The 22865-nt window shown below is 37.2% G+C and overlaps 1 protein-coding gene across 32 annotated transcripts in view; it reads left to right on the top strand.

Annotated features, from left to right (window-relative positions):
* The window catches only part of celf5a (cugbp, Elav-like family member 5a), a 226891-nt gene extending 204351 nt beyond the window's left edge, over positions 1-22540 (top strand). For 7 of the 32 annotated variants that reach the window (XM_079593237.1, XM_079593246.1, XM_079593241.1 and 4 more), the window contains 7 exons: positions 5092-5257; positions 17136-17348; positions 18620-18706; positions 19323-19349; positions 19554-19697; positions 20858-21024; positions 21781-22435. In XM_079593237.1, coding sequence (XP_079449363.1) covers positions 5092-5257; positions 17136-17348; positions 18620-18706; positions 19323-19349; positions 19554-19697; positions 20858-20985 — 765 coding nt within the window. In that variant the 3' untranslated portion in view covers positions 20986-21024; positions 21781-22435. Of the gene's footprint in view, positions 1-5091; positions 5258-17132; positions 17349-18619; positions 18713-19322; positions 19350-19553; positions 19698-20857; positions 21025-21780 lie in introns of all 32 variants that reach the window. The other 25 variants (XM_079593235.1, XM_079593216.1, XM_079593222.1 and 22 more) reach the window with 10 other exon arrangements.
* The last annotated feature ends 325 nt before the right edge of the window (positions 22541-22865 follow it).

Genomic DNA, 22865 nt, shown 5'->3' on the forward strand with positions numbered 1-22865 from the left:
TCTCAGCAGAACTTTGTATCTTCCCCTGAAATGTCTTTTTAGTTGTAAGTGGAGTCTTTGCAGAAATAGGACTATGTACTGTACATAAAAAACAAAAATTTTGTGCGAAATGTGCAAGACAAAAATATCTAAATGGAAGTGCACTCAGGCTCTAAACATATTCTACACGTGTGTGAGTGTAAATGCTTTTAGATAGGCCTAGGCAAGATATGCTTTTACAATTCATGCAACATAATTCATTGCACAAAACAAATACATCTTGCATTCTCAGCATTGCCACAGGGGGCGCTACAGTGGACATTAGTGCAAAACTAACTACGTACCATATTTATAAATTATTTTTACGTCTCAAATATGGTACACCTATAATAAGTGTTTATATTCTGACTATTTTAGACCGGTTGTGTCGCCGCCGCTGAGGAGTAGCCCAGTACCTGTGTGACTCGTCATAGATATAAACAGAGAGAAGTAGCTCTGGCTACAATGTTCTTCCGCAAGACACCTGCAGTTCTGTTTATTAACCGCTAGACTGCCAAAAGTTACGGACTGCAGCTTTAAAAAAGTAAGTGTTCGTGTTTAGTCAACTCAAATATCCAAAGTTGTCACTTGTAAGAATTTAGTAATTTTGCACAGTGTGATATATTTCCTGCAGTTTTGTACTTACAATATCCCAAAAGTTCCCAAAGATATTTAATTTCAGAGAAATTCCCATTTTTTAATAATTGGCCGTCCCGAATCCCTGTTCACTTGTCGCCTGTCACTGACGTAATATACGCGTTATCCCTGATTTACGCTCGTTCTGCCATAGTAACCATGGCGACAGACGTGGACAACTGCGTAGTGCGTAACGTCTAGCTGCACGCTGTTGTTGTTTCGTTCAAACATTATGGACCCTGGCAAGCAGACTTTGGGACAAAAAGGAGAACTATAAGGAGGATCAATATCAGCGTGGCGTTTTCGGGATGCCGAGAGCTCCACGTCCTTGACAAACTTCGACTTGACAGAGCGGGTAGTTGAAATGTCCTTATTCCTTTATATCCGCGGGACTCGCGTGTGGCGCTGATATCTGTCTCTCATTAGCAATCGTGCCCTGCTTCATACCACAGTCCTGATAAAAACATCAATGTATTCACTGATCCATAAACATTATTAGATCCATCGGCTTGATGACAAGATCCATAATTCCGCAGGAAATTTTGCGTCATCAACCTACGCCTTTGTTATTGTAAGAGGTAAGCGACCCCTAGCGGCGAAAAAAATTACATATTGTATCTAAGTTGAAACAACAATTTGTTTACAGTGTGTTTTCAATAATGTTAATAGTAAGATTCTTTAGCACCAAATCAACATATTAGAATGATCATGTGACACTGAAGTAATGATGCTGAACATTCACAGGAATAAATTAAGATTTAAAATAGAAAACAGTTATTTTAAATTGTAGTAATATTTCAAATATTACAGTTTTTACTTTATTTTTATTTTTTAAAAATGCAGCTTTGGTGAGCATAAAGGACTTTTGAACAGTTGTGTGATTTTTATAGTAATTATATATTCTCTTTTCCAACAACAAGCTCTAGTACAACCAAAACTAATTGGCACCATCTCAGAGTTTAGTCCTGAAGATGTGCCTCAGCAAACAGCAGAAAAAGGAGCGAAGCCGTTTTCAGGCAATCTTACAGGGCCAGGGACCTTAATAACCAGGGTCCTCGCATTCAGCTCACTCCATTTCTCGTCTCTCTATAAATATCTCTCCAGTCATCCCGCCATTCTCCCTGCGCTGCAGCAGGGCCAGACCGACTGTAAGGGGTCATGTGTGATGCAGGCAGAGGTGGGCAGAGACACAGAGCAGCTCTGGGTAGATAATTGCCAAGTGATAAAGAGGTGATTGCCTGGTGGCTCCGAGGGAGACTAATGCCACCGGCAAGCCATAAAAAAACCCACATGCCTGACACTAAACGAACGCCGTGGCCCGGGCAACTTCTTCCCGTGGCCGCTTCTGTTTTTTTCCCCATTTTGAAGGAAGAAAAGGTTACGACCTCAGTGATGAAGACTTCGCTGAAGGCAATTTGGTGCCTTTTGCTTGCGCTTGAATGCTTCCTTTCTATTCAGGATGCTGGGTAATGTTTTGGTTCTGAAATGTTCAGGGATAGTTCACCCAGTTGAATTGTGATAATTATTTGTAATTATGTAATTATTTATAATTATTATTTCACCTTCATGTCGTTCCAAACTTGTGTGATTTTAATTTACGCGGTTTTTAGTAGCATGTGGAGTAGCATGGCTGTCAAGACTTAAAAACTACACACAAAAAAACACCTTATTATTTCTTAGAAGTTTTCGAAAGTTGTACAATACTTTTATGTTAGTACATTTAATAAATGAAATTCAGGTCACCATTCACTCTCATTGTATGGAATATTTTCATTGTATACACAAAATCACCATAAAATCACAGTAAAAGTAGGTCATACCACTCTTGCGCTATATTCCAAGTCTTCAAAAGTTGTATAACACCTTTATGTTAGTACATTTTGAACATGGAATTCAATTTTTGAACACTGAAAACCTTGGTCGCCATTTTCTTTAGTTGAATGAAATATTTTCATCAAAAACACAAAACCGCCATACAATCACCATAAAAATAGATCATACATTATTGCGCTAAACATTAAAATTAAATCAATACAATGAAACATTAAATTTCATTGTATTGAATGGATCAGCTAGCATTCTGCTAAACTTCTTTGGAATGACAGTTGAGTGAATGATGACAAAATGTCACATTTTGTCTGAACTATGCCTTTAAATGAGAATAACAGAGATAACACAAGAGATGTTTTTTTTAATAGTCTCATTCGGCCGCCGACAGCCGAAGGGCCTTGTTTTTCTTTTCTTTTTTTCCCCTCCTCTCCCCTCCACCTCCTCCAAGAACAAATTGATGTTGCTCACTTCTCCCCAACATAATTACATGCTTGGGCCTCCAATTTTCTGTTTTAATTCCTAAAGAGCAGAACTGAATGCCACATCGTTATCTGAGGCAATCTGGTGGCAGCCATGAAAGGCGACATTATCCGAGCCGTTCATGGAGGGAAATTACAATATGGAAGTCTTCAACTCACCGCACTATGCTCTGCCCAAAGCCTGTCCCTCTGGCTTTTAAAGGGCATTAGTAAACTGTCACCCGGCTAGAGCCAGCCAGCTTAACTCTGACTCCCCATTCAAGCAGGAAGGAAGAGGCCGCGAGATGGGCACAAAAGCGCCTGATTACTGTGGCATTGCTATTACATGGCGGAGAGAGACCAGACTGTCTTGAAGGTTGACAAATGCATTAAACCGGTGGTCCGTGACGCATATTGAACCTCCAAAATTCTTGCAAACTCACCTACGTAACAATTTAGCAACACACTTCAGGCGGCGAAATGCGTTCTTAAGAATAACAACTAAATATTACAACATAATCAGTTTTTTTTTGTCCAGTAAAAATCTATTTGAAAAAATCCTCGACATTTCCTCGGGAAACAACACTGCATAGTTAGTTATGCTTTCATATAGTTTGATTAGTTTGGTTTCATATTTTATTCATCTAAGATTATACTGTTATCATATATATTATAGTTTTTATAGACTATATCTTGAAAATAAGTATTTTTACTGCACAAATTTTTTTTTTTTTTTTTTTTAATGTATTTATTTAAGCTGTATATTTGATATAGGTCTAACCTATGACTACAAAATTATGTTTTTTATGATTATGATTTTTTATGTGAATATCTCTGAATTAAAATGTTCCCATTGTACGACTGTTAAACAATGCTAAGCTTTTTAGTTTATTTAGCATATTTGTTTGTACCTTTACTATATATTTTTACCTGTAGGATAATAGATGATCCTTGGCAGTTTGTTGATGGAATTATGCAAATGAAAGGAGGAGTTTATAGATAATAGTGCAGTTGAGGCTTATAGATTTGTTTTGTGGGTGGACGGCATCTTTCAGGCTCAGCGACAAGGCCGATGAGAGAAAATGAATGCTTTTCTACTATCTAGGGACAAAACTCCGGCAGAGAGCAAAGCACCGTGTGCCTACATGAACAATATCATCCTCAGCATTCAAATGAAGAGTGGAAGCTTAATGATTATTGTATGAGGTTACGTCTTACCTTTGGCCTCTTCGGGAATAAATACTGTGATGTACAGGAATGCTGTTTAGTTGTAGTATTATTTTGCTGGACGGGAATAATTTGGTGTCTATAGTTTGGAACGTTTTTCAGAAGTATTGTTCTTGCTAATAGACTTTAGTTGAAAATGCGTCTTTACACAAATTTCCAGTGGATATGACTTGTGAAACGCCATTCGTAACCCATTTTACTTCTGTAATGTGACGTATTTCCAAGTGACAAGAATATGAGATCAACTACTATTTATTTATTTTAAATGTGTATATCATTTTTTTCATTGTTGCATATTCCTGAATATCTATTGCCAGGCTCATTTTCATTCCCAACTAATTGAATATTGTCTACGCCGACAAAATTATATAGGCGCACGGTCACATTATTAGCAGAGACGAGACATACAAACACGTTTCTCGTGTACGATGCACGAAAACTAGAATTTATGCATGAGGTGTGGATCTAAGAATATCTGCTTCCATGTAACTGTGATATATTCAGCCTTGATAGCTGTCACGTCATAAAGGAAAATGCGGGGGAAAGAAGTTTCGCTGTCAAGGCCATGAAGAAAGCATTACCTTAAAGTTTGAAAGGGAAAAAATGAATACAATTCAATTTTTCCTACTCCGAACTCCCAGGTCCCTTAAGGACTACAATAATATGTGCGTCGATCCCTCTATTAGAATGAGCCAGACCGACAGCTATTGAAATGTTTCAAGGGGGCTTGTGACAGCCCTCTGACTGGGAAGATGGACGCTTTCACTAAACATAGGTTGACACATTTTTCTCTTTTTCCGCTCTACTTTCTCCTCTACTCTGCGAAGCACTGCCTATCCATCATGCCCCCATGTAGCCTGCGTGCTTCTAGTAACTTTTCTCTCTCTTTTTCTCTTTCTGCTTTGTTTCTTCTATCCGGCAGCTGATGCAACAGCAGGCGGCCCTCATGGCTGCCAGTCACGGAGGCTACCTGGCGCCCAGCGTGGCCTTTCCCACCACCCAGATCCACCAGATGGGGGCGCTCAATATCAACAGTCTGCCGCCCACTCCCATGACCCCGGTGTCGGGTGAGTTTCATCAGACACTGGGTGAGCAGCAGCGCTTCATTTCCTCTCTTACTCGGGATGGGGTCGTTCTTACAGCATTACCGCACACAGTCAGTTCAAAATACATAATTCATAATAAACATACTAAATTCATACATGAGACAAAAGTCAAATTTTAGCTGGACTAAAGCAATCATTTATCTGTAGAGCGACCAAAAAAATTTTTTGTACACCTATATAATACAATTGTAGCTCGGCTTCGCCCAGCCTAAAAAAATTAAAAAGATGTTTAACTGCCAGCATTTTTTTTTATGTTGCCAGCCACTGCCAGCATTTATGATAATTTTCACAAAAATAACAGCCAAAACAAAGAACACACCCTCTTTATTCTAGCTTCATGCATTCTTTTTTTTATCAACACTTCAATGTGTGCAAGTTTATTTTAAAAAGCAACATTTTGAGCATAAAGCTGAGAAAATTAGTTTTTTGTCAAAGACTACATCCAGATCGGATTCAGAACGATGTTCAAAACATAGATGGAGTAGATTGAGTCCATCAACACCCCTAATGCTTCACAGTCCTATACCTCACCTTGGGTCGACATTTTATTCACAGTCCTATACCTCACCTTGGGTCGACATTTTATTCGGTAACATTAGGCAGTTTGGATTTAAATGCTGTTTAATGTTGATGATCACGTTATTTTACACAAGCATCTGCTTTCATATAAAATCGCTTGTTTCTGCTTCTTCTTCACATCTATTTTGATCAGGAGATTCAGTACTCTTTCAGAAGTTGTGTAATAGCGCCCCCCTGCCGTATAACAGTAAAAACACAGAAAGACGGAAATTTATGTCAATGGCGGGGAAAAACTTAAAGTAACACGCTGACTTTTTGGGACTTTAGCTTATTCACCGTATCCCCTAGAGTTAGATAAGTCCATACATAACCTTTTCATCTCCGTGCGTGCCGTAACTCTGTCTGACGCACTCACCGCTAGCCTAGCTTAGCACAAAGACTTAAACGGCTCCAGCTAGCATACTGCTCCCAATAAGTGACAAAATAATGCCAACATTTTCCTATTTACATGTTGTGATTTGTATAGTCACAGCGTGTACAAATAACAAGGTCACATGAGACACAGCCATCTTCTAACCGTATACATACTGGGAACTATATTCTCAGAAGGCGAAGCACTGCTACTTCTGCGGAGTGATTAGCGCAACACTATACAAATCACAACATGTACATTGGAAATATCAAATATTCAAATATAATTGTCATGTATCCTTGAACGATTGTTGGACTACTTCAAAACCTACTGTAGCTGATGTCAGAGTAACTGCGCATTTAAACGTAGTCGTATTCTGTTTATTTAAAAGTCAGCGCGTATAACTTTTGGATGGAAAGAACTGAGCATGCAAACGTGAACTTGCTGTTGAGCAATTTCTATGGAAGTAATGATTTTTTTTTTTTTTAAGACCTGAGAAAACCTGTGTTGCAAATGTAACGTAGAAATTGGAATGTAAACAGTTGGCCAGTGATCTAGTATAATGTAATTTGATTGGCTGTTATATTTAGTATGAAAGAAATAGAACCCTGTGAAACCAGGAACCATTGGACTTTGGAGCAACACAGTCTTTTGACCTACACGAAACTGCACAGTTAATTTGTAAGAAATGTAAAGATACTAAGTTTTTTAGACTTTATGTTTTGAAATTCACAAGTAAATAGTCAAATTAAGAACTTTGGATTCAAGACTTTTATTTACTGACGTTTTGTGTTGAGTACAAAAGAACATTGAGGTCCTAAGCTAGTGGAACATTGAGGTCCCTAAGCACTCACATGGTCCTTCACGTGGTTTTCATTGTGTTAAGACAACAAGCGTTACTTCTGGATTGACAAAAAATAGGCTATACAAAATGTCACAAATTTCTTCAGTTTTTTGTACTGAAACTTTGGGGGAAATTTGCAGAAGTGTGAATACCCTGAGATTTTGTTCAATAAAAAACTTGATAATAACTGCATACTGTATGTAAACATACTTGTGAAGCATTACTTTTGGATTGACCAAACTATACACAATTTCACAAATGTCTTCAGTTTTTCTTGCAACCTTTTGCGTTAAACTTGGCGGAAGTGTGAATAGCCTTTGAGGTTTTATTTTGATGCCATTTTGTTTAATTGAGTTACAAACTATTTCAGAAAAAAAATACTAAACTACATAACCTTTCTAACATTTCTTGCCCAGATTTTAAGCAAATCCCATCTCATGTCACACTTTACCTTTCAAAAACACCACTGCTGAGTTTTGCTAAATGGCGCTCGCGTCAGAACTGCAGATTGTCCGTTTTAGCCGTCCTCTGAAAGCTTTGATAATCAGGACACACGACTGCTCTGATTGTCATTCCCAACACCCCGTTATCATATAATCTAAACAAACAATGAGATCTTATTGGATAATGGCCACCTTACGGCATTTGCTTATGCAGCAGTATTGCACTTTTCCAATCTCTTCGGAAAACATGCCACCCAGTGAATTATGCTCAGCTTTAACAAAGCTCATTCCTCTTTTGTCAACAGCACTGCTGTACCAATTTACACTGTACACCACGACACCGGACAATATCATTTGTCATTCCCGGTAAAGCGCGTAGTTTGGCAACATATGAGTAGCTTGGAGCTAACTGGCCAGACGATTTTCGAAGCACATTATTAGTTTCGTGGCTAATTGACTGACCGTGGAATGGCCAAACGTTTGCGCTCTCATGCAAAGTTAAAACACAAGCTTTATTACCTGAGGGGCTGGAACAGCAAGACGCTCCCAATGGCATCACATATAGATTTAATACGGTTCCATCTTTTACAAGCCGCCATCCAGTCCCATAAAAGCCTCGTCCAATTAAAGCTCCAGAGCTGTCAAGCCACACTCCTCCTCTACGAGGCTGAGGTTATCCATGTGTGGCATTACATGCAGATGTACTCACTTGCTACTTCAAATATTAAGTCAGACAGACAGGACGGTTTGTCAAATGTTTTGTCAAGACACACCCAATGCAATACATGCACTTTTTCCATCACGGATCATCCATCTCGCACTGCATCTTTGTTTTATCATCACCCATTGTATTAGCAATCCTGAAATTCACAGGACTGCAACTGTTTATTATAGAATTAAATGTTTATGCTACAAGTTGAGTTATAGCATCAGATGTCAATATTATGGTACTTTGATGTGCATATATAATAGTAGTATATATAGTATGTAAATAGTATTTACATTTTACTTCTAATATATCCAAAGCATATTATTACCATGGTATATTTGTTAAAAACATGGTACTGTATTACCATAATAGGCCCATGCAACCACAATAATGCCATGGTAAAGATCACAAAACATGGTATTTTCATGGAAAATGCTTATGAAACCATGATATTACCATGGTAAATGTCACAGATACATGGTATGACCATTGCAAATGTCCATGAAACCATGTAAGTACCACGGTAAATGTCACAAAACATGATATTACCATGGCAAATGTGAATGAAACCACAATATTTCAATGGTAAATGTCACAAAAACATGGTGTGACCATGGCAAATGTCCATGAAACCATAGTAATGCCACGGTAAACATCACAAAACAAGGTATTACCATGTAAATGCTCATGAAACCATGATATTACCATGGCAAATGTCCACGAAGCTATCTTAATACCATGGTAAATGCCACAAAACATAGTATTACAATAACAAATGTCTATGAAACCTAGTACGTCTCACACAATCATAGTATTACCATGAAAAATCCCAATGAATCATGGTAATCACCTGGTATAAGTTCATGGTTTTTAGACATCTGAACTAAAACCATAAAAATCTGACAAAAACACACAAAACAAAATTACTAAAACTTTACCTAAAATGAAAAATATGAATAAAAACTATAATAGTATCTCATTTAGACTAAAATAACACTAGTACTAAGGTAATACCATGTTTTCTTTTTCTTTTTTTGGACACGCACCTTGGTATTCTTGGTAAAGTGTTAAGTGTCCGTGAAACCTTGATTTAACCACGCCTTTTTTTTCTTCATTCCTCGCAAAAATGATCCATCTCCGTGTAAAACAACCACACTCTTATGTTTGGATTGTATCCTCTTTGACTGGGATCAATGTCATATTAACATGCGATACAGCTGCTGGGGTGAATTGGCCTCTCCTACACAGACTTAATTGAAAGAGACTGTCGGATCTCCTGTGGGCGCGAGATGTCCTGAAATATGCGCAGCGTTGGACACGCTCCTGTATGCGCGCGTGAGCTCTGCTCTTCTGATTGCCTTCCATTATTGAACCTATTGGAATCTGTTGCATTATTAATCCTGGGCAAGAAAGCGCGGCTGGCGTTAAAAATATTCCAAGGACTACAATAAATAAGATATTCATACGTTTTTTTTTCTTTCTCCACGTTCGTTCATTCATTCATTTGCATCTCCCTGACAGGCACAGCACCTCTGGTTTATTCAATACATTTGCCTCTGCGCACACACTCGCTCTGATTGGTTGTGACTTGTGTATAAAGCATTGTGGAAGCGCGGACTATACTGGAATCTGGTTCGATATTAAGAGCTAATGTTGCCGGAGAAATATTGCGTGCCGCCTTGAATAAACAGAATAAATGTTTTTGGATCAGGCTTTAAAATTGACTGAACAACTGATCTATTGTGATGCAACAAAAGCCTTCTTCCATCTTTCCATCATGAAGTGGTTTTTAGGGAATTGTGCTGCAATCTGAAGACATCTGGCGAGAGTACAATTGAGCGGCAGAACAGCTGTCACATCATCCGAGGCCGCTTTCAGATTTCCATCTTTTAGTTAATGCACAAGCGTGGAATATTATTAGAGCGAAATATCCTCTGTGTAAGAAATAACATTAACTTGAAGTCACAAAGTATTAGCAGAACATCTCATTGTGCTCAGATGGAGGTAGAGATAAAAGATTATAAAATAGACGACATCTGGTAAATATTATTATGATGTGGACCACAGTGAGCCATTTTAACACATTGTGTAGTGTATAAACAATATCATGACTGACATAACCTGGCTACATTTGGAATCTTAAAATGTAATTGGTGGGACAGGGTGACTGGACTGATTCATTCAAGGTTGTTTCAGTTTGATTCGGATTCAATATGGATTCTTTTTTTGGAATATTGCAGTTGTAATGTCAGCAGGCCCAATAAAGTATCGGTGTGTTAAGTGTTATCAAAAATTATCAAAAAAGTTATATTATTTTACTTATTAGATTTCTTATCAAGCATACATTAATGTTAGTAATTTTAGTATTAATAGTTGTTGTAATAGTAATTATAATAGCATTATTCTATTTTACTTTTATTTATTTATTTTTATAAATTCAATGAATTTCACACATTTTAATTTGTAAAATTTGGGATAAAAAAATAAAAATGTACTTTGACAAATGCACATTTAAAAAAAAAAGTACATTACATTAACACTGTTTCATATTAAGCATATATAATTGATTGATTGATTGATTGATAATATCAACAACATGTTATTACATTATTATTTCAATAAATAAATAAATTATATAAATTTCATAGATTTTCACTTTTAAAAATGTGAAATCAATTATTATTTTGTACATTAACACAGTTTAATCTTAAGCATATACGATTGATTAATGATAATATGTTATTATTATTATTTCAATAAATAAATTATATGAATTTCATACATTTTGACTTTTTCAAATGTGAAATAAATTATTTTGTACATGAACACTGTTTATTATTAAGCATATAAAATTAATAATAATAAATTAAATGCACATTTTCTGAAAATGTGTACATCAACACTATTTAATATTAAGCATATAAGATTGATGAGCAAAAACAATAATAATGTAATTCTATGAATCAATTTACTTTTTAAATTGTGAAATCAATTCATTATATTGTACATGAATACTGTTTATTATCAAGCATAATAATATTAATAATAGCGATAAAAGTAATAATACATAATAATACAATGTTTCATTGTTATTATGATTTTTATTGTTTATTGTTATTACTATTATTTTTCAATTATTTCGATAAATAAATTCTATTCATTTCATACATTTTGACTTTTTTTAAATGTGGGTTGATGTCCTTATCAAATATTTAATTCCTTATAAAAAAGGTAATTTGACAAATTCACATTTTCACAATGTTTTGAATTTGTACATTAACACTTTTAAGCAATATTAATATTAAGCATGTAAGATTGATGATTAATAATAATAATATGTTGTTATAATTTGAATAAATACATTCTATGAATTTTATACTTTTTCACTTGAAATGTGAAATCAATAAGTTATTTTTGTACATTAACACGGATTATTATTAAGCTATATAGTTATTATATAGTTTAGTAAAGGTACTGACAGAACAATGGTAAAGTGATAGTATCAGTAGATTGATACTGAATGATTATCTTATTGATATACATGGTATTTACTCAGTACCCCAGGGTATTTCAGAGAGTACCATGTTACAATGTCAAAAAAACTTGGTCCGCAAAAAATGACAAAAATGAAGAGGATTTGATATGACATTAGTGCAACAACACTATATGTGGCTTCAGTATCCGGAGTAGCCTAGAAACCTGTGCGTCGTCATCCGGAGGTAACGTGGTGACGTCCCGCGGTGCATGCAGCGTTTAGGAGAGCAACAGAGGGGTTAAGAGCGCTCGCTGAAAACAATGGCGCAGCCGCTCTATTAACAGATGTAAAGCACTTATGCGCGATGGTGCGTACAAGCTCAGCCAGATGGCGCCCTCTATTAGAGGATGTATCGCTACCGTGATGCATGGTGATGTTTTCCCCGGTTTTGTTTCTTTTTTATAAGAGTAATGTTCAGCAGGTGCAAGCTCTTGAGCTACAAAGTGCTCCAAGTCGACGGCATGACAGTCTAATTGTCAGCGGCGGGATTAAATGGCTTGAAACTGTGCAGCCAGGCTGGTCGCGTTATTCGTCTCTGCCCTGAAGTTTGTACCTTGACACGGGCTTGATGGGTTTCGCAAACCTCCAGTCCTGCTTCTTTTTTTTTCCTTTCTCGGTTTAAATGGAGATGTGTCACGGACAGATGAGAGGCTACACTTTGGTTAAGCATATGTCGGATGTTTCTGTTGTGTTTAAAGCCCCGGACGAAGTTAATGAGGTGTCAGATGCAGTATTTGCGAGCCATCCGAGAGGCGCGGGACATGATGGGGACGGTTGAGTTCACCTTGTGTGCCTTCAGGGTCATAAAACCCATTGACTTTGTTCTCTGTCTCACGGGGGCCGCGAAATCGAGATTGTGCTCGTACCAAAGCCTGAAAGCGTTTCAAACGGAGCAGCTGCACAAGTTGTGTCGCATCCCGGTGCCTTTAAAGATGCTGTTGTTTAAAGAAGACACTGGTTGTAAAATCACGATGTTTATGGATATTTTGTTTGGTAAAGTACCTGAAATTAATGTTTAGAGGTCTACAGTTGCATTGACGTCTATGTAAGACTTGGTAACATACTAAAGCGTTCTTAAAATTTCCATTAGACTACATTGAATATAATTTGGAGACATGTGATAATTTGATAGCTCATTTATAATTTGCTAAATGAGCTGTTTTAATACCTTTAAAAATGGTTAAAGACTAAAACCCACTGTTGCATTTCTGCAGAAATTGTCTCGTATGTAAACTGATTTATATTTATTTTGGTATGTTGCCATTTTTACTGTCTCCAAACGTGTGAGAAACTTTACAGTCCCGAAAGGTGTCCGTTTTTTTCCCGTTGAACACAAAATGAGACGTTTAGCGGAATGTACTGTACATGCTGCTCTCTGGAAGTGAATTCGTTTAATGGAGGAAAAGTCATACGGGTTTGTAACGACATGAAGACTAGTTAAAAAAAAAAGGGTAAATTGACCCTTCACTAAGCCCCACCCTCCTTAGTTACTGTTGCTACGCCTGACAAGCTTTTGCGCCTGGCACGTCTATTACAGTATGTATGCACCGGTGTCAGACATTCCCAAGGAGATAATTAGTATTTTTTGGCGAACAGGTGAAATATCTGAGAGAGCAAGACAAAAAGGACTGCACTATGCATTCGAGGGATATATCCGTGACATATGCAACCGATTAGATAATAATTCCATCAAAATTTAAGCTAAAGCCTATCCCAGCGCCTGGGATATCCGTCTTGCCTTTAATCGTCTTATTTTACGTTCAAATATAGTATGCATTATGAGCAAAGAACCGTCATTATTTCCAAGCAATAGGTGTTTTTTTTTATCCTGTCGACATTTAACGTTACTTGTGAATGGGAGACACACTGCTTGATCCACGCCCAGCATTCCCCCCCGTCCAAACTTTTAGGATACCGGGTATCAGATTTGCACAATCCATACGCACAATGCTCGAAAGCTTGCCAGACCTCCCGCGCCTAGTTACGCTTTCTAAGCCACGATTGGCCAGTGGCTGTTTTCGGGCGTTGCTTAGCGAAGGGTCAATTGTGGTCAGTCAAGTTTAGGTGTATAAGTTTTGACAAATTTTCGTGAAACTGCCATAAAAGTATATGTAGACTAGCATAAATATTCGGTAACACTTTATTTCTGTTCTTTTTGAACAGTCTGTTGACTAAGTAACTTCTCAACTGCATGTCTCTAAGTCTCATTAGAGTATTAGACTCAATTATGCTTAATATCTGCTAACTCTTTATTGTGATGGTCCCCCAACAGACATTCTACTGACTATAAGTAACTTTGCAACTACATGTCAACTTATTCTAACCCTAACCCTACCAGTCTACTAGTACTTTACTAACACTTTACTTTACTAATGAGAGTTAGTAGATATGTATCTGCAACTATACTGGTAGTCAAAGTCAACAGAATGTATTAAAGGGACCATCAACATAAAGTGAAACGAAATATTCTCATTGCGTTGCATTACACCAGAGCAAACCTCTGCAGGAGTAAATAAACATAAGCCAGCCTCTGTATAAAAAAATATGGATGTAATGGGAGTTAGTTATTGTGATTGGTTTGGCTGCAGTGCTTACCGATACGGTTCCAGCGTTCCTTGTTGATTTCAGTGTATAATTTGCATAATAAATCCTTTTGGTGCATATGGTAAGCTGTTCCTCATTGTAGTCACCATCGGGTGAAAATCAGCATGATGCACCGAGGGCAGATTGCAGTAATGTAAATCCAATTACACTTCCCTAACATGAAATAACAGTATTTGCAGAATACTCGATATCTCGTGGTGCTCAACATACTAACGGGTGTGACAGATAAAAGATTCGTTTAATAACAGAAGGATTCATTCTGGACTTTTTGGAATTGGATGCCAAAGTAGACTCCATCTGGAACAAATTGCTATGATATGGACCACACAGAACCACAAAGGAAAGGATGATACAGTGCGTAATTGGTCCTACACTAAGAACTGCATATTGATTCTCTTGATCTGTGAATTACGCGTAATGTTTTCAGTATAGAATAGTAAACTGATTTACTTGATTTTCTCCACACAGTTTTAAAAATATTATAAACATTAGCCCTATTCCAAAACCTAGTCACATAGTGTATGTGTTTTTTTTTATGAAACAATCCCAGAATGGGATTCAAAATGGTGGATATAGTAAGAGAAATACTAGTTAAAGCATGCTACTCAACAGTTTATTCAACTTGTGTATGCTACCCATCTTTTTTGCATATTTGTATAGGCCAATGAAATGAGTAAATTCCAGAAAGGTTTCCCACTTTATGTCTGACAGACTTTTGTGTGAATAATACAAACAAGACATGACACACAGCAGGTTAAATATATCGGAATATTAGAGTTAACCTAAAGGTAACAATCTATAAATTGGACACATTAAATATATATTTCATTCAAGTTTTTATGAAACTTTATTAAAGTTTTTTATAATTTTTTACTTCATTGGAATGGTACGAAACTTGGTAAAGGTTTTGGCACTTGCTATGTGAACACACACAGAAACAAGCACGGAAATGATTCCAAAAGGTTAAATGTTCCTGAAAAAAAGTCACACTTGCAATGTTCGCGGTCAAAAATGACTGCATTGGAAATGTTTGGTACTGCGGCCAAACAAAATCTTACTGAAAGCTAATTGTTTTAGATATTAAGCTCAAATTTTGAACAACTAGATTTAACAGTTTTAGATTTAAACATGTTTTGGAAAAATATATATTTCATATAAAAAATTAAAAAGATATTTTGTGCATTTTTCACTTTACTGAATCAATTGTATTATTTGGGTGGAAAAATGCATGAAAAAATGCAATGTCTAGATTTTTCTTTAGATCTTTATGTAACTTGAGATGAGAATCATATTTTGTTTTAAGGCTTTGCCATGCAAAAAACTTTAAAAACAAATGTAGCAAACATGTCCATCTAGCGGATGTTTACATAGTGAACAATTGAAAAGCAGTGCAGTGGAATTCAACAACACTATCTGTATGAGATCGCCCACTGTTTCAGAGCTAACTCTATTCGTATCACTCTAGTTGTATCATTTGTCTTGCTAGCTTTTTTTGATGCCTACTGAAGTCTTATTCTTCAACCAGAACATGATCTGAGTTTCGGTGACTAGCTCAGTCTGTTTCCTAACCCTTCCTGCGGGCTGGATCCTCCCGTCAGCGTTCAGCTTTTCGAAAGTGTCACATCACAATGATAGATTCCCAACATTATAACAGCACGCAGCTGCCGCTCGGCCCGCGCGTGTGGTCGGTTGGGCTGAAGCTGCCTGTCGGACATCCCAGAACGCACCCGATCTCCTGGGCTTCGGGAAGAATGGGGCAGAGGCGTCATCTAATTCATCAATGTGCTGTGTGGGAAGCAAACAATCACGAAAAAGCTTAGGAACAGGAAATAGCACAAACGAGAGTAAAGAGCTCTCCTCGGCCCACTGGAATTCCCCCAGGTTACAGCAGTGGGAGGCTTGAGTACAGTTTTGGGAACCTCTCTGTTCAATAAGAGCTTGGTTCACACTCCGTCATGCTGTAAGTGAACGGCACTTCGGCCTGTTCGAATCCATCAGCTCGGTCATATTTAAAGACTTTTCTGTAGGGTCTTTCGCCACATTGTAATTGAGGCATGCTGGGGGTTTCCATGACGACCATCCTCCGGCATTGTTGGCGGATCCAGATTGAAATGGTATCCTATGGGAACTGTTTTGTAGTTTGTACCGATGCGCACAGCAACAGCTCAGAAACGCTCAAGGCTTGGGATCAAACACCGACCCATGCTAGCAAGGGTCTATTAAAGGATTCTTTTGCAGATGGGTGGCAAAATATTTTTCTGAGAATGATTGACAGCTCAGCAGTTCATCTACATTCATCTATATATAAAGTTTGATTTATTAATCAAACTTCAATATCATTTCCATTAGTTTTCATGGACATTAATTCAGGATAATACAGTCTAATGATGATTGTTAATGACTCTTTAATGAGTTTTTTTAAAACTTTATAATTACTTGTATAAGTAATACTGTATCTTATCTATAATATATAATTAAAGATATATAAATTATAAATAGATTATAGACGGACGGACGGACAGATAGATAGATATAATTGTAATATTTATTTGTATGTGTATATATATATATATATGTTACAAGTGAATTTATTGATTGTTAACCAGTAGCCTACAATAGCATTAGCCTCAAAGCTAACTGGCTTAAAGAGAATGCTGTATACGACCTCATCCCACATCGACAGCTTTTTTGTGTATATACATTTTATATGTTTTAATATTGAGATTGCAGATATACTTTGGTAGTTGTACTGACCTACAGTGTGCTGTCTATGTTCGTTTCCCTGGCTAAGTAGGACTCAGCTCACCACCTGCCAACATCACCACATCAGGCGTCCCCAGCATCGTCACTCCTATCGTCAACGGCTTCACCAGCATCCCTCACCAGCCCAACGGACACCCAGCGGTCGAGGCCATGTACACCAACGGACTGCCCCCTTACTCCACCCAAAGCCCCACAGCTGCGGACACCCTACAGCAGGCCTTCACTGGGGTGCAGCAATATACAGGTGAACTTCTGAAACGTGTATCAGTGGTGAGCGGTGACTTTTTTAACCAGGTATGCTGGGTGGTGAGTCATAAAAAAAGCGCCCAATTCAGATACGTTGGATGGGTAACTTTATAATAAGCGAAATGCTCGCGTTCGCTCTAGACAAGTGTGTTAGCTTCTCAGTCGCTTACTCTCATGACACATAGCAACATAGCTAAAAGTATTCCTAATATGTTTTATTGAAAGTAGCCTACATTTACCTGTTGAGACGTGCCATCGCAAGCACCCGTAAGAGTGTAATGCCGTAATTCCGCAAGGTGCCACTAGTGTCACACCTTTAAACTCCTATCTAAGAGCGGCATATAAGAAACACCATAGCAGGTGTCAATTTAAATGTATGTCGGAAGTACTTTTTTTTATTAAGAATTTTAAAAAGTGTAATATAATAAATACAAGTGTTTGGAGTGTCACCGTCATGATGTGCGGGAAGGATACACTGAACCTTTATAGCTCGATATAATTTCATTGTCATCACTTCGTTTTGTAGAAATTGTTTACACGCAGATTATGACAGACTATGTTGTTGTTACCGTAGAATAAATAATCACTGTAAAAATTATACAAACCGGCACAGTATTATCAGCGCGAATCACGCTGCATATAGAAATAGCTGATGTCGCGACTCTAGAAAGGTGATCGAGCCGGCGTGCAAAAAAAGCATATAATGTTATATGTATTTTTAATAATACACGTGACAAATTATAAAGAACATATATGATTATTTTACAGTTTCGTTTTATTTCCAGACGATTAGTAGAATAACATTAGCAGCTTATATGGACTGAACGCCCCTAGATAGATAGATAGATAGATAGATAGATAGATAGATAGATAGATAGATAGATAGATAGATAGATAGATAGATAGATAGATAGATAGATAGATAGATAGATAGATAGATAGATAGATAGATAGATAGATAGATAGAGGGAGGGATGGATGGATGGATGGATGGATGGATGGATGGATGGATAGATAGATAGTTTAATATATATACACACACACACAAATGAATGCTACGGGTGATTTGCTTTTTGTGCTGCTTACTTTAAATGGATGGTTGTTTTTGACCAACCATGCGTTACTTTGATTCTTCTCTCTCTCTCTCTCTCTCTCTCTCTCTCTCTCTCTCTCTCTCTCTCTCTCTCTCTCTCTCTCTCGTAGCCTTGTTCAAAGCTATATCACATAAATACAGGCTGTGTGCTCACAAATTTCTCTTTGTACGTCCAGCCATCTACCCAGCGACCACACTGACCCCTATTGGCCAAAGCTTGCCACAGCCACAACAAGTCATTCAACAGCAGCAGCAGAGAGAAGGTGAGGGTGAGAGATTTTTCATTCGTTTTTATGCATATGCATCAATACGACATCCATGATGATCAGTGAATAGTAATTTTGCTGAAATATTTCAAAGTGAATGAAATGCCTGAGATGAACAATATAGACCTTAGTTAGGTTAGACGCCATATTGAATTTAACCCGGATGAAAACGAGGCTGTGAAGGATATACCTATAGGCTGCGTCCAAAATCGCAAAAACTGTTGAGTAGGTACTTATTTTAAATATGTAATTACTTTGTGACTGCTAAAAAGTATGTTCTATATAGTATGAATGTATAGTTGCTTCACGTCCATTCATAAATCCTCTCCCGTGGCCTCATGGGATAGTAAAGTGTCCATTGTACGCACACTTCAGAATCTCGCCGGAAATAGTAGGTCATCCGGATACTTTTTGCCTAGTGTTTTATGAATTCGGACATACTTTTGCCTCACACCTTTCGCCTACTACATAGTAGGGTTTGCGATTTCGGATGCAGCCACATTATTTACAATGACATGCACTGAATGAAGGTCCTAGATCACATCAATTTCATAACTCACAACCGTCAAAACTATTTCATGGAGTTTTTGTCTACTGAATTTTTTTTTTTCAGAAAGACGTTTCGTCGGCTGGACAATCGGTATGTTGTTAAACGCACTTCAATCCCTTGAACGCACTGTACTTTTATCACTCAGTCTCGTTTTCTTTCCTGACAAACATTAAATATGGCGCTACCCTGACTAAGGTCTATGATTTACATTTAAGTTCTTATATTTAAACAAAAAAAACCTCACTTGTCTTGAATGGAAACTTCATGGTAAATAACAATATGTTTGTGTTACAGGACCAGAGGGATGCAACCTCTTCATCTACCATCTACCGCAGGAATTTGGTGACAACGAGCTCATGCAGATGTTCCTTCCGTTTGGTACAGTCATCTCCTCCAAGGTCTTCATGGATAGAGCCACCAACCAGAGCAAATGTTTTGGTGAGGCAAATCAGCATGCTTTTCTTTCAAGTTTATATAAAGCAAAACTGAGACTATCGGGCGTCACACTAACTCGGGCTCGTGATCTTCTCTCGCTCACCACAAATCCAAATGTGTGCACCTAATATCAGTAAAAAGTTGCACGAAAAAACATAATAAAAAGTAAGGAAGTATTGCGTCATTTAATTAAGTAATCCTTCCACATGCAACCCGTCCAAGATCTCTGTCCCTTTCACACTGTAAACTCCATTCTGTATTCTACGTCTAGCCACAAACCGGAGCGCTGCCTTTTAGAAAACCCTGAGCCAGAAAAAAAGTCCTAAGTGAAGCAAAAAGGCCCATTATGGATCAACATCTGTTCCCGCTCCAGGGGGAGACATTTCCCAAGCCACAATTAATAGCAGCTCCCGTCTCCTGGGGGAGGTTAATAAGATATAAATTTGTGAAGTAGGACCTATTTGCCGTATTGACTTATACACTATGCATTTACTGCATAATGTCAGGTCTGGGTAACAGGCGCTCGGTAGAGTAATTAATCTGCGGTGGGGGCCGCGGCCCGAGATGGACCGATGGGACTTGGCTGAGAGCACTGACATACATAGATTCCCCATTAAGCAGCCTTGTGGCTTTATCCCCCACTTCACCTCCACGTGGACCCTCTCGTCTTATAGATACAAGCCTCGAAATGGGGGCATTTGCTGGTGCGGTTAAGAGTGTAGGCCACTCTGCTCTCAGGTGGCTGACGGCCAATGGAAGCACTAGTTTTTTTTTCACCGTTCACGACCGGTTCCTGATGGCGCTCATGATGTCGGCGAAAGTGCATCCACGCTTTAATGCGGCTTTTTGGTCACTGGCTAGCGCTAAGTCGATGGTTTCGAATGGGAAGCTGTGGTTGTCGTGGACGAATGTGGCTTGTATGCTGTGGGTGGCCCCGTTTCAGAGTCCTATGGGGCGAAGTGTCCCTGTTCTATACCACCAGTGGCTTATATATGCTCAAAAGTAGCCCACGCAGATGCATATATGGTGATTTTAGAGTTAATGCTTTCAATAAAAAGCCTTTTTTTTGGCTTGATTTGAATGTTTAACTGTTTCTTTAATAGGATGCCATGTAGTTAGTTTTAGTATCCGAACGACTTGGTTCACGTCCGTTCTCGTTGCAGGCTTCGTGAGCTTCGACAACCCAGCAAGTGCACAGGCTGCTATCCAGGCCATGAACGGCTTTCAGATCGGCATGAAGAGGTTGAAAGTGCAGTTAAAACGGCCGAAGGATGCGAGCCGCCCGTACTGACAGGGCCCGTCCCACACAGGGCTCTCAGCAACAGCACAGGTACCAGTCTTAACTGGAAGACACAACATATTTGACCTGTAAATATAAACTCGAGACTTGTTTCTATGATTTATTAAACATTCAATATATTCAATTTGTATAAGAATTACATATATGTAATAATAATAATGGGATTTAATGTAATATATAATTACATTTGTCATTAATTATTCAAAATATTTAGTATTCATAATATAATATATATATATATATATATATATATATATATATATATATATAATATTACATTTAATTACAATATATAGATTAATTATTAAGTGTTATATAAACTAATATTATATAATACTATATACAGTATTTTAAAATAAATAAATATGTAGGTTATGTATAGTTGTTGTTATTAAACATGAAAAAAAATTAGTATATATTGTAGTACTTCAGTATATTTTGTATTTTATGTATATACTGTACAGTATTTGAGAAAGAAAATACATATCAAAGTAAATATTATTATTAATCCATTACATTGTGTGTACTGTATGAGTGTGTGTGTGTGTGTGTGTGTATATATATATATATATATATGCCAGTATATATACTGTTGTGTTATGCATTAATAACAATAATAATAACTATTTATTCCTCTATATATTTTGTTGTTATTAAATATTAAATACATTTAGTATATATTATAGTCTTTATATATATATATATATATATATATATATATATATATATATATATATATTCATAGTTTAATTGTATATTTATTTATAATTTTCTTTTCTTTTACAGGATTTGAAGAGTGAAATCTCAAAAGGAATTTAACTTTTTCTTTCAAAACAAACAAGAACAACATGAATGGATTTTTTTGAAGACATATCAGCATTTATTTTACGAAGATGTTCGGTACAGAGGAGGATTGCGGGTGAACCGGCACCAGTGGACAAACCACACTCGGCACAGCGCACGAAAGACAAGAGGAAGATCTCTCTAAAGACAGAGAACTCAACATGTCCTGTCTCTCGCTGAGCTTTGAACCGTCAGTCAAGCAACAAACAAAAAGAAAAAAGAAAAAAAGCGAGAACAACTTCGATTTCTATATACATATTATACACACATATGCTATTTAAAGGAAGAGGCGCTTATGGCTTTTATCACACTGGACAAATGAGGGTTAAACTTGAAGACCAAGGAAAAATGCAGTGGAAAAAAAAGAAGTTCTTCTTGTCCCGCTAGTGGACTTTCTTTCTCTTTCCCTCTTTCCTTTTCTCCTGTCACCGTCTTTCAGCAAACGCAGGACATTCTGTGGTCACCGAGGTTTCCATGCCCTCAGTGAAACTGATCAATCTTTCTCCCCAAAGGGACCAAAGGACCAAACATTTTTATTCCTCAACAGAAATATATGGTATTAATAACAATACTAATACTACAAACTACTACTAATACTAAAAAAAAAAAAAAAAAGCATAAATATTCGCTTCAGGTCGGAAGAGGAAAGGGATTTTGATTTATTTTCCTTTTACATTTATAGCTACTGGGTTTCAGAATATTTAAACAAAATAGAAAAAAAAAATGAAGAAAAAAAGTATTTTAAAAGCTATACTATTTTAGTGGAGTAGAATATGTGGATTGGAGATTGTTAGGAGCATGTTCAGTCATTTTCATTCATGATGAAAAAAAGAGGGAGGGAAGGGTCCATCATCCATCGTCTTCTCTTTATTTCTTTTTTTTTACTCCGATGTCAGAAATAGGCCACATTCCAGAGAGCAAATGCTGAGTATAACTATATATGCATGTGCGAAGTGTTGCTGGTTTAGCGAATCCTTGGGTAGTTATTCAGTACACACATAAACTAACATATTTATCCGATGAAAGCT

This window comes from Phoxinus phoxinus (genome assembly GCF_949152265.1).
Source record: "Phoxinus phoxinus genome assembly, chromosome: 20".
NCBI classification, from domain to species: Eukaryota; Metazoa; Chordata; class Actinopteri; order Cypriniformes; family Leuciscidae; genus Phoxinus; species Phoxinus phoxinus.